The sequence below is a fragment of the Coregonus lavaretus genome (genome assembly GCF_964263955.1).
Source record: "Coregonus lavaretus genome assembly, contig: HAP1_SCAFFOLD_2988, whole genome shotgun sequence".
Classification (NCBI taxonomy): domain Eukaryota; kingdom Metazoa; phylum Chordata; class Actinopteri; order Salmoniformes; family Salmonidae; genus Coregonus; species Coregonus lavaretus.
In genome coordinates this window covers 12,404-25,212 of record NW_028156495.1, presented here as the reverse complement: position 1 = coordinate 25,212, position 12,809 = coordinate 12,404, and the positions used below count along the sequence as shown (strand labels likewise).

Genomic DNA, 12,809 nt, shown 5'->3' with positions numbered 1-12,809 from the left:
CTCTGTCTCTCTCGCTCTCTCTGTCTTCCTCTCTCTCTCACTCTCTCTCTCTCCATCTCTTTCTCTCGCTCTATCCATCTATCTCCCGCTCTCTCTCTACCCCCCTCCCTCTGCGCAGGCCATCTCTCTTTCTCTCTCTTTCCTCCCTCCCTCCTTGCCTATTTACTTTATTACTAAATCAATGCTCAAAGTGCATAAGCAGGGCATCTTTGGCACTGTGTGCAGACCAGCTTCCCATCACCGCTTCCAAGAAAACCTCTCCTCTCCTCTCCTCTCCTCTCCTCTCCTCTCCTCTCCTCTCCTCTCCTCTCCTCTCCTCTCCTCTCCTCTCCTCTCCTCTCCTCTCCTCTCCTCTCCTCTCCTCTCCTCTCCTCTCCTCCACTCTCCTCTCGCGCATTTTTCTACATCCCCATCTGCCCTGTCTCAACCCCAGCTGAAGCACACCACCAGGCAAACTAACTAACGAGAGACTTCCACAACCATCTGTCGCATTTCTGCGCCTTCCTCTCCTCTGTCAGCCCCCTCTACTCCCTCCATCTCCCCCTCGCATGCACCCTCTCATCCTCCTTCTCTTCATGCATACTGAAATAGCTGCTAAACCTTTTCCACAGCTCTGATTTATTTCACCCATCTATGTTATAATATATCAGAAAACAAAATAGGGCTTTAATTATTTCCTTTTACCAGCAACCTTCCATCTGCCCCTCCTGATACACACACACACATACACACACACACACACACACACACACACACACACACACACACACACAGAGGATAATAATCAGTAGGAACTAAAGGTCCTCTGATTATACTGTGAGGATTATCTCAGTAGTGCTAGTAGGAAGACGTCAGCCAGAGCACTGAGACTGCTCTACGTCCCAATGGTACCCTATTCCCTGTGTAGGGCACTACTTTTGATCAGGGATGTGGTCAAAAGTAGTGCCCTATATATGAAATAGGGTGCCATTGGGAACGCAACCTGTGCTCTGCGTCAGACAGCCAATCTTCTCCCCAGGAGCCCGAGTGGGAAATTGAAATCATTTCTGACTTCACGCTGTGGTGCTTTAACACGTGGGACTGGAGGAGGGGGCGTGGCGAGCAGCAGAGTTCCAACGCAGCTGCGTGTTTGGTTAACAGAGAAAGGCCTTGTGAACCCCCCTGCACTTCACATGTTCTCTCCAAGAGGCTCATCAGCACACCTGGCCGCTGGAGCATACCAAAGTTGGGATAGGGGGACGTACTTGCCCCAGAGGAGGGTAGAGTGAAAAATGTTATCACTGAGAATCCTGTCCTTTAACATCTTATTGATGTTAAAAGCTTATCTATCACAATCAACAAAGCCCTAGGACGATATGATATACAGAACCCTCATTAATGATCTATGGTGTCAAAACTTTGTAAGCCACATCTCTTGTTTCAGCACCCATGCCTCAAACTAAATAATGGTTCAGTTTATCATGCATTTATGATCAGTGTGATGCCAGATGCCAGTAAAGAAATGTATTTGGGATGAGTGGGAGAGCTGTGAAGATCCATCGAGCGTTAAGCCTCCCTTTTATAGAGCATGGCTCTGCACGACATAATAATGCATCCCCCCGCATCTGCCATCCAGTAATTCTCTGGTTCCCATCTCATGTGCAGAGGCAAAACGACTGCTCTGTAATCAGGAGGAACTAAGTACCGACAAGTTGACTCGGTTTCAGATACATTTTTATACCCACTGCCCCTCTGACTGGGTGCCAAGCGGGCACACTTCTTCATGCCAACATGCGATATCACAGAGCATTACAGCCATGTTAATGTTTTAGTAACGTTGCTGATACATTCTAGAGATGTGGCAGTCAAGAGGAGGTTGAGGGGAGGTTGTTGGACCGTTGTGGGCATGTTAGGTGCCAGCTGTGGTGTAACGGCCCGGTGCAGCAGCCCTTCATCCCATCTTGCCTATAGGCAGGGCTTGGATAGAGGACGGCATGAGGACTCCCTATAGGCAGGGCTTGGATAGAGGACGGCATGAGGACTCCCTATAGGCAGGGCTTGGATAGAGGACGGCATGCGGACTCCCTATAGGCAGGGCTTGGATAGAGGACGGCATGCGGACTCCCTATAGGCAGGGCTTGGATAGAGGACGGCATGAGGACTCCCTATAGGCAGGGCTTGGCTAGAGGACGGCATGAGGACTCCCTATAGGCAGGGCTTGGCTAGAGGATGGCATGAGGACTCCCTATAGGCAGGGCTTGGCTAGAGGACGGCATGAGGACTCCCTATAGGCAGGGCTTGGATAGAGGACGGCATGAGGACTCCCTATAGGCAGGGCTTGGCTAGAGGATGGCATGAGGACTCCCTATAGGCAGGGCTTGGCTAGAGGATGGCATGAGGACTCCCTATAGGCAGGGCTTGGCTAGAGGATGGCATGAGGACTCCCTATAGGCAGGGCTTGGCTAGAGGACGGCATGAGGACTCCCTATAGGCAGGGCTTGGCTAGAGGACGGCATGAGGACTCCCTATAGGCAGGGCTTGGCTAGAGGACGGCATGATGACTCCCTATAGGCAGGGCTTGGCTAGAGGACGGCATGATGACTCCCTATAGGCAGGGCTTGGATAGAGGACGGCATGATGACTCCCTATAGGCAGGGCTTGGATAGAGGACGGCATGAGGACTCCCTATTGGCAGGGCTTGGATAGAGGACGGCATGAGGACTCCCTATAGGCAGGGCTTGGCTAGAGGACGGCATGAGGACTCCCTATAGGCAGGGCTTGGATAGAGGACGGCATGATGACTCCCTATAGGCAGGGCTTGGATAGAGGACGGCATGAGGACTCCCTATTGGCAGGGCTTGGATAGAGGACGGCATGAGGACTCCCTATAGGCAGGGCTTGGCTAGAGGACGGCATGAGGACTCCCTATAGGCAGGGCTTGGATAGAGGACGGCATGAGGACTCCCTATTGGCAGGGCTTGGATAGAGGACGGCATGAGGACTCCCTATAGGCAGGGCTTGGCTAGAGGACGGCATGAGGACTCCCTATAGGCAGGGCTTGGATAGAGGACGGCATGAGGACTCCCTATTGGCAGGGCTTGGATAGAGGACGGCATGAGGACTCCCTATAGGAAGGGCTTGGCTAGAGGACGGCATGAGGACTCCCTATAGGCAGGGCTTGGATAGAGGACGGCATGAGGACTCCCTATAGGCAGGGCTTGGCTAGAGGACGGCATGAGGACTCCCTATAGGCAGGGCTTGGATAGAGGACGGCATGAGGACTCCCTATAGGCAGGGCTTGGCTAGAGGACGGCATGAGGACTCCCTATAGGCAGGGCTTGGATAGAGGACGGCATGAGGACTCCCTATAGGCAGGGCTTGGATAGAGGACGGCATGAGGACTCCCTATAGGCAGGGCTTGGCTAGAGGACGGCATGAGGACTCCCTATAGGCAGGGCTTGGATAGAGGACGGCATGAGGACTCCCTATAGGCAGGGCTTGGATAGAGGATGGCATGAGGACTCCCTATAGGCAGGGCTTGGATAGAGGACGGCATGAGGACTCCCTATAGGCAGGGCTTGGATAGAGGACGGCATGAGGACTCCCTATAGGCAGGGCTTGGATAGAGGACGGCATGAGGACTCCCTATAGGCAGGGCTTGGATAGAGGACGGCATGAGGACTCCCTATAGGCAGGGCTTACCTAGAGGACGGCATGAGGACTCCCTATAGGCAGGGCTTGGATAGAGGACGGCATGAGGACTCCCTATAGCCAGGGCTTGGATAGAGGACGGCATGAGGACTCCCTATAGGCAGGGCTTGGATAGAGGACGGCATGCAGACTCCCTGTGGGGCCGAGCCAAAACAGATTATTCCTGGAGGGCCTGGTTTATATTGCCAAAAACACACACAGTTACACAGTTACACACACACCTTTCTGAACACATTATTTTAGAACACACACTAAAGAACATAAACAGAATGTGTGTTGTGAGCAATAAGAGGAGGAAAGGAGGGAGCTGGAAGAGGAGATAAAGACTCAGCCAAGTCATTCTGTTATTCTTCCCTCCCTCCATCTCCACCTCTCCCTTTTACACTCTCTTTTCATCCCTTTGATTGATGTCCTGAATTTGTCAACATGGAGACCATTTGGAAGTGTGTATGATTACAAAGAAGGGGACAGGGTCTGAGGGGAGAGGAGGGAGAGAGAATGAAGGAGTGGAGGGGAGGAATAGAGCGAGGGACACATGAAAGGAAAGATGAAACGTGACCTCCCTGACCCCTGGAGCCGAGGACTCTCTCGGCTACCGCGCCGGCATAAAAGTGCGGGTGCAAGCAGAGCAGGAAGTTAATCCCATCCAGGTGTTGTGCCAATTCTGGTTGGCAGGGGGTGCCAGGCCCGGCCTATTGGCACAGCGGGCACAAGCCTCCGTCTCTCAATGCGATGGTCCTCCTAAGAGGGGCCAGGGGGGCTCTGAGAGGAGGGGCTGCAGGTGGCAACCGAACGACAGGGGGGGACAAGGAGGGGCGCGCACACACACAATGGCCTAATCCTGAAATATTGATGCATGTGGCCATGCCTCATTGAGGTGGTGGGGTGAGGAGGGGGGAGGAGGGGGGAGGAGAGGGGAGGAGGGGGGTTCTTGGCAGATTAGCCACCACACAGGAGCCAGAGACGTGTCAAAGGATATCCGATCCCCGCCTCTCGCCTTTCAGACCCCGCTGTTTGTTATTGTGCGTATGCATATTATCCATTCACACGGTATGGCCGCCTGTGGCAGCCCAGTGAACGGTGCCCCGATTAGTCACGCCAGTGGAGCGCCCACCCCGGCACGAGAGACAGAACATAACAGAGAGAGAAAGAGAGCAGGGCGATGGATGTATGCATTCACTTTCTATTGTAACGTGATGTGCTGTGTCGTCCCAGACAGTGGGTGTGAATGGGCTGGGGAAGGAGGGGTTAATAATGAGCCCAGCATTATTACAGGCCCTTCTAATGATATCAATCCCATCGGGATCAAATAAAGGTTTTAATTGCTTTCTCTTGTATTAAGACCCCGGCGTAGATTAGGTGCCCTTGGCGTGCCTGAATATAAAAGGCATAGTCCGGAAGATTGGGGGCCTTTAGAAGTGAGAGACAAATGTTTGTGTAACAAAAGCCCCTATTCATTACTACAGTCATCGTTTTGTGGGGAATATTTGATGATCATATTGAATATTTATGATGGTGATATTATAGAGTTGTGAGGGATGGTGTGCTCATGGAATGTCTCTCTTTATTTCAGGACGGAGTCTGTGGCAGAGAAAATGCTGACTAATTGGTTCACCTTCCTGCTCCACAAGTTCTTAAAGGTAAATTCACTTTTAAATGTCTGCGTAGAGTTTACTCTTATACATTCTGCTTTGCTAACCCATTCATCTCCTCTAGCTTCATGTCTGTGAGAGTGTGTCATTTGGTAAAGTGTGTGTGTGTATGTGTGTGTGTGTGTGTGTGTGTGTGTGTGTGTGTGTGTGTGTGTGTGTGTGTGTGTGTGGACATGTTTAACTATACTTGTGTTGTCCAGAAGTCCCCAGAAGAATAGTAAACGAACAAAAGTGTAACCAAATGGGGACATTTTGTTGGTCCCCACAAGGTCAAATGCTATTTCTAGGGGGTTTAGGGTCAAGGTTAGAATTAGTGTTAGGGTTAGGTTTAGGAGATAGGGTTAGTTTTAGGGTTAGGTTTAGGGTTAGGGTTAAGGTTATGTTTTCAGGTTAGGGTTAGGGTTAGGGTTAAGGTTAGGGTTAGGTTTAGGGAAAAAGGATTTTGAATGGGACTGAATTGTGTGTCCCCACAAGGTTAGTTGTACAAGACTGTGTGTGTGTGTGTGTGTGTGTGTGTGTGTGCATTACCCCTTCTCTGTCAATACTCCTTTCTCCCTCTATTCCATCTCTTGACTGTCCAGCAGTGTGTGTTTAGTTTTCCTTGCCCAGTTGTGCTTGTGGATTCTACTGTATCCATGTCAGAACCCCAGTCTCCTGTCAGGCATGTATGGGGCGGGGCGCCTGCTCTCTCTCTGAGACATGAGTGATGTCACCTCCCTCCGTTATAACTCCTCTAACACTCATCCCTCTCTCAGGCCAGAGGGGAGGAGTGGAGACACTGATGGATGACACATCTTCTCCTATTGATTAACGACAGGGTTTTTGGAAAGGGCTTTGAATTGGCCAATGTTAGCCTCTCTTTTGATCTATCATTCAAACTTCTCCAAACCCGAGTTCTCATCTCAGCAGTAGTTCTACTTCTGGCGTGGACCGTACTGTATAAATTGGCTTTTTTATGTGGCAAAGCTGTTGAGATTTTTCCTGGTCTGATCACATGGTCAGGAAGACTTCTGGGCCTTTAACTTACTTAACATATCTTCAACTTCTGGGCCTATAACTAACTTAACACATCTTAAACTTCTGGGCCTATAACTTACTTAACATATCTTCAACTTCTGGGCCTATAACTTACCGGTACTTAACACATCTTCAACTTCTGGGTCTGTAGCTTCCTTAACACATCTTGAACTGTGTCCTAGACTTATTAACTAAATGCAAAACACAGAATGTTTGTTTTGTACTTACTTGAGTCACATAGAGCTTGACACAGACTGACACCAACCCCTCCCTCCCTCCCTCCCTCCCTCCCTCCCTCCCTCCCTCCCTCCCTCCCTCCCTCCATCTCTACAGGAGTGTGCGGGTGAGCCCCTCTTCTCCCTCTTCTGTGCCATCAAGCAGCAGATGGAGAAAGGTCCCATCGACTCAATCACTGGCGAGGCGCGCTACTCGCTCAGTGAGGATAAGCTCATCAGACAGCAAATCGACTACAAGACGCTGGTAAGGGGGGAAAGGGGCTGGGGTAGGAACTACATTTTGTGGGGTGAGGAGGGGAAGGAAGGGGTTATGGGCAGAAGGACCGTAAGACACTGTAACATCCCACCACCCGCCTCCTTTCACGCCTGACAGGAAGATGGCACACTGACCTCACTTTCTTTTGGAGACCAGAGCTGACAGAAGAGGGAAGAGACGGAGAATAGGGGGGAGGAGGCGAGGGGAAAGAGGGGAAGGAGGTGAGGAAGATGAGGGAAGAGATGAGGAAGAGGGGGGAGGAGGCGAGGGGAAGGAGGGAGGAGGCGAGGGGGAGGAGGGAGGGGGCGAGGGGGAGGAGGGAGGAGGCAGGAAAGAGGGGGAGGAGGTGGGGAAGAGGGAGAGGAGGTGAGGGGGAGGAGGCATGGAAGAGGGGGAGGAGGTGAGGAAGAGGGGGAGGAGGTGAGGGAGAGGAGGCAGGGAAGGGGGGGAGGAGGTGAGGAAGAGGGGGAGGAGGCCAGGAAGAGGGGGAGTATGCAAGGAAGAGGGGGAGGAGATGAGGGGGAGGAGGTGAGGAAGAGGGGGAGGAGGTGAGGAAGAGGAGGAGGAGGTGAGGAAGAGGGGTAGAGTGTGCACTGTGCAGTGACATATTCGTGCCTTGCGTTCTCTGAGTGGTTGTTTCCCAGTCTGCTGGTGTCTCTTTCTGTTCTATTCTGATCACCTTCATTCCTCTCCTCCACCACTGTGACCTGAGCTGACTGTCAGAGAGAAGATAATACACCCAGCCAGGCAGTTTGTTACTAGCTCCCCTCAATGTTTCTGTCGGACAAATATAACCATTCCCAGGAAGTACACAGTGTTTGCTCAGATAGCTTGGATAGATATTTCAGTTGGCCGTGAGATACAGTATCTCTGTCTCAATCAATCTAGAAGGATTGATGATGGAACGGCCCTTTTACAACATGTAATTATCTGCCCAACGATAGAAGTATAGAACTGTACTGGGAACAGCATAGGACCGTAAAGTATTTTATTTCCTCTTTCTTATGTAAATGGCCTCCTTCTTTCCCTTGGACCATGTAATTACATCTGGCGAGAGCCTCGATGGCGTCGATGATGATGATGATGATGATGGCTGATGTATTCACCGTGAATGATGATGACCGTGCGATGATAATAATTAGCTTGTTAACCGCTCATCGACTCAAGGTATCCATGCCGTGTCAGACTGCGCCCCCTGGGAGGCCAGTTTCTCTGAATACCCATTTCGATTACAGCAATTACAGGAAAGACTTTCACCAGACTTGACAGACACAGAATGGCCCCTTTCAAACCTGATATCCAACGACCACGCCATAGTTTAATCATAACCACAGAATGTGTCTCCCTCTCCAAACATAATTATCAACTGAGACACAGCATACCTGAATCCCTCATCAACTCTTGATATGGTTCTCCATTCAATAGAAAAAATACCTGTCTCTGTTCCCTACAGGTGGTTAACTGTATTCCTATTGTAATAGCAGGCGTATAACTCCAAGACCTGTCACTGTTCCCTACAGGTGGTGAACTGCATCCACCCAGACAATGAGAAGAGCCCTGAGATCCAGGTGAAGGTGTTGAACTGTGACACCATCAGCCAGGTGAAGGAAAAGATCCTGGACGCCATCTACAAGAACGTTCCCCACTCCCACAGACAGAAGGCCTCTGACATGGACCTAGGTAAGATCCCCTCTCATCATGACCTGCAGAAACATCACCAGGGTCACGTTCATTAGTGCACTCTGTAGCAAAATGTTTTGCAATGGAAACGAAAACATGCGTTTCGTATTGGAAATCTTTTCGGGACCGTTTTTTACCGTTTTGTGCCGAGTGAATTCAAGTCTGATCAGTCAATGAGCCCCCTTTTTCTACAGCAACCATATATGGGTACAAATTGAGAAAATGTTCCCTGGAGTTGAAAAGGTTAACAAGATTATTATTGCAAATATATATTGTATTTTCTGCTTTTAATTGACGAGCACCAAGTTAATTTTCCATTACGTGGACTGGTTTTTGGTTTTTCCTTTCAATTAAGCCCTAGACAAGCAGGTGAGGGTTACTAAATTGTTCCTTACTAAATTGTGACCTTAATTCGTCAATCAAGTACAAGGGAGGAGCAACAACCCGCAGACACTCGGCCCTCCGTGGAATGAGTTTGACACCTGTGCTTTACACCCATTAATTCCCAAGACTTATCCTTCAAATTACCGCAGTGTTCAGTGAGACTAAAGAGCAGCCTCCCTCCCTAGACCTCAGGAGAGTTGAGTCCAGCAGACCTCTCCACTCTGGCTCCTACGACTGGTGCTGTGTGATTGTTCTATTTCCTCCACAACTCCCCATCGATCCAGCCCTGTTGACCACATTCTGACTCACATGATTGATCAAGTAATCAATGGAGAGGCTCTCAGATCCCCAAACCTCCTCAATCTTTATTTTTCTTTCTGTGAAAAGATCGGCTTTCTTTTCTTTCTCTTCCTCTCTCTCTCTTTCTTCCTGTTCTCAGTAGACTGGGTTGTCATTTTCTTCACCAAGGTTATTTCCTAATGGTGTTATAAGACAACTAATTGTCTTTGTTTGTAGTCGTGAGGAGTGGTGAGCTGATCTGCTCCCATTACAATCCCATTCTGCTAGACGAAGACATGTCTCTCAGTCTCACAATACAACATCCTCACACTACATTTTCCGGCTGCGCGGCCTATCACGCCTAAATGTGTGTATGTTTTATTTCCTGATTGTATTCCGACAATTTCGGCAGGTCTTTCTTATAGCCGGTGAGTGGTGTGCCTTTTTATGGATTCACATTCAGGATAGTGTGTGTGTGTGTGTGTGTGTGTGTGTGTGTGTGTGTGTGTGTGTGTGTGTGTGTGTGTGTGTGTGTGTGTGTGTGTATGTGTGTGCATGTGTGAGGCCCTGTGTTTTCTTAGTAATAGTACATTTATAATGGCATATGGAGCTGTGATGGGGGAATGTCTCTCTGATAAGTGAAGAGATTGGTTTAGCTTTTTGGCGAGCGCTCCGGTGTGAAATTGTTTAATGGCGCCCACCGGGCAGTATGTTGTGTTATTATTATAGGGAATTGGACATTTAGTCTGAGGGGGAGCTTCTCACTGCATGTCCTCACTGCGTCTGGGGGGGGGGGGGGGGGGGGGGGGGGTGCATTGGGACTACAAGAAGTAGTTTAGGAAGAAAGGGGTGAATATAAAAGACAATAGGTAGAAGGATATTAAACAGAATGGAATGGTCCATTCCGGGGGAGAGGAAGCATCTCTGCATGATTCCACTAACAGATCAACGGGCCTCCCAAGTCCGGACAAACTCCTCCCCCAACCTCCTCCCCCATATTGACAATCCTCAGTTTCCATCTTGCAGGCTCTCCTGAAAACAAATTTGACAAGAGTTTTTCTGTCCCAGGTATTGTTTTTAATTCCCCATGCTGGGTCCCCATGAGGGAGGCACGATAGGAGGGGACAGCGTGAGAACCAAGCCAAGCAAGACCTGCGTTGTGTTTGTGTGTGGGGGTACCACAAAACTACCTCAATAACCTTCACTGCTTCCCCCTCTGCAGTATCACAACACTACCTCAATAACTTTCACTGCTACCCCCTCTGCAGTATCACAAAACTACCTCAATAACCTTCACTGCTTCCCCCTCTGCAGTATCACAACACTACCTCAATAACTTTCACTGCTACCCCCTCTGCAGTATCACAAAACTACCTCAATAACCTTCACTGCTTCCCCCTCTGCAATATCACAACACTACCTCAATAACCTTCACTGCTTCCCCCTCTGCAGTATCACAACACTACCTCAATAACCACTGCTTCCCCCTCTGCAGTATCACAATACTACCTCGATAACGTTCACCTTCACTGTAGGAGCTCCGATGTTCTGGAGTCCCTCCACTCCCCAAAGCCCTTATCTACTACACTGGGCTCCACACAGAGACAGACCTGGGAGGATTGGGAAATAGGGGCAATCTCATCTTACTCTGGTTTTCTCCAAGTTCATCCTTTCTTTCTTCTCCTTTTTTCCAATTCCCTCTCTCCTCATCCTTGGGTTTGTTTATGCTGGCCCAACTGGAGACTCCGTTTATTTGCATGTTGATAGAAAGATGTACAGTACAGAGAGAAAACAATAGGAGGCTTTGTGTTTCCTGGAGATTTCTGATGCCAAAGTTATTCTCCTCACCCTCCTAGGACGTGTTTCATCATCCGCCCGGTGATTGCTGCTTTGTTAGTCTATTTGTGATTGGAATAGGAGATGACAGTGGCCGACGCCAGGCGGGAACAACACCGACACAGTGACACATACTTATATAAACTCAAATGCAGCAGACAAAATAATATCACCTCCTTGTTTGTTTTCCACAATATATATATTTTTTTAATAATGTGAGGGAATACAGTGGTGGAGTTTCTCTAGAGTGGTGGGGGTGGCATATTTCATATGTCTTTGGGGTGGCATATCTCTTGGAGGTGGTGTGTTGTTGTATCCCGAGTGGGTGCGGTGGTGTTGTTTCTCTTGGAGGGTGCGGTGGTTGGATTTCTCTTTAGGATGCTGTGGTGGGATATCTGCTGAGGGTGCAATGGTGTGGTATCTCTAGCTGAGACTGAAAGTCCAGCAGAATTTGGTAGCAGTGGTGTGGTTTCTCTCGGAGGGTGCGGTGGTGTGGTTTCTCCTGCCCTAGCTAGTTCCCAGTAATGACAATAAGAGGCAGTTCAGCAGGGCGCTTAGCGCTGGTCAATGGTGGAGAGCACTCAGCGTGGGGGCCGGGGGCCCGCCACAGATGAAAGAGGAAGTAGGGACCTCAGCTAGCAGCGGTAATCACACCCATTGATCGAGAGGGCCCGGCGAAGGCTCCCGATCCGCTCTCTATCAAAGAGCAGAGTGGATGATTAATTTCCCTCCCTTTCTATTCCCTCTATCTCTTCTGGTCCTCTCTCTTGCTACTAAGACTTGTTCTCACACTTGTTCTACTTCTCGGTATCGCTACTTTGTAGCCTGGGAATCTTATGCTGGCCTCAAAGGAAGGATTCCAGGAACTCCAGATCTGTTTCACTGTAGCCCCTTGCCTTCTCTGTCCAGACAAACATGGCTCCTGAAGAACCGGTGTGTGTGTGACGCAGGTTGACGTTCACTGTCATGAATCTTGCCCTGGAGGCAGAACTGAGTGATTTTCACTAAACGGGCCAGCTAGAAAGTCAAAATTGGCTTTATCGTAAATATTCATAAAACTAAAATTTGCTTTTTGGTGTTAATTTAAGGTTAGGGTTAGGCATTAGGGTTAGCAGTGTGGTTAATGTTAGGGTTAGGTTTAAAATCAGATTTTAAGACTTTGTGGCTGCGCCAGTCAGTGACCACTCTACAGAGCTGCCTCCAGGGCAAGATTCATTACAATAAATGCCAACCTGAGTGTGTGACATCAATCAAGTGTCCAAAAAGAGAGCGTGACATCGATTCTCTATGTGATAGTGATCACTGCATCTAGTGGAAAAGGTCATTCTGTGCAGGCTGGATATACAGTAAATATGTCTTTCTCCCTATAGTGACTTAACCCATTTGTACCTTTGTCCACTCACAGAGTGGCGCCAGGGCAGAGGTCAGCGTACGATCCTGATGGACGAAGACCTCTCCACCAAGATCGAGAGTGACTGGAAGAGACTCAACATGCTTACTCACTACCAGGTACATGCATCAATATCAAGAACACACATATCTACATTCTGACTTACTACCAGGTACATGCATCACTATCTAGAACATACATATCTACATTCTGACTTACTACCAGGTACATGCATCACTATCTAGAACATACATATCTACATTCTGACTTACTACCAGGTACATGCATCACTATCTAGAACATACATATCTATACTACCAGGTACATGCATCACTATCTAGAACACACATATCTATACTACAAGAAACATGCATCACTATCTAGAACAG

General features: G+C 49.1%; 1 protein-coding gene across 1 annotated transcript in view; it reads left to right on the top strand.

Moving 5' to 3' along the window:
• LOC311126293 (plexin-A4-like) overlaps positions 1 to 12,593 on the top strand; it is a gene marked incomplete at its 5' end in the record, with an annotated part of 53,985 nt that extends 41,392 nt beyond the window's left edge. The window contains 4 exons of the mRNA XM_084200302.1: positions 5,264 to 5,330; positions 6,693 to 6,839; positions 8,372 to 8,531; positions 12,436 to 12,593. Of these exons, the coding sequence (XP_084056428.1) occupies positions 5,264 to 5,330; positions 6,693 to 6,839; positions 8,372 to 8,531; positions 12,436 to 12,581 (520 nt within the window). The remainder of the gene's footprint in view (positions 1 to 5,263; positions 5,331 to 6,692; positions 6,840 to 8,371; positions 8,532 to 12,435) is intronic.
• Between the last annotated feature and the right edge of the window lie 216 nt (positions 12,594 to 12,809).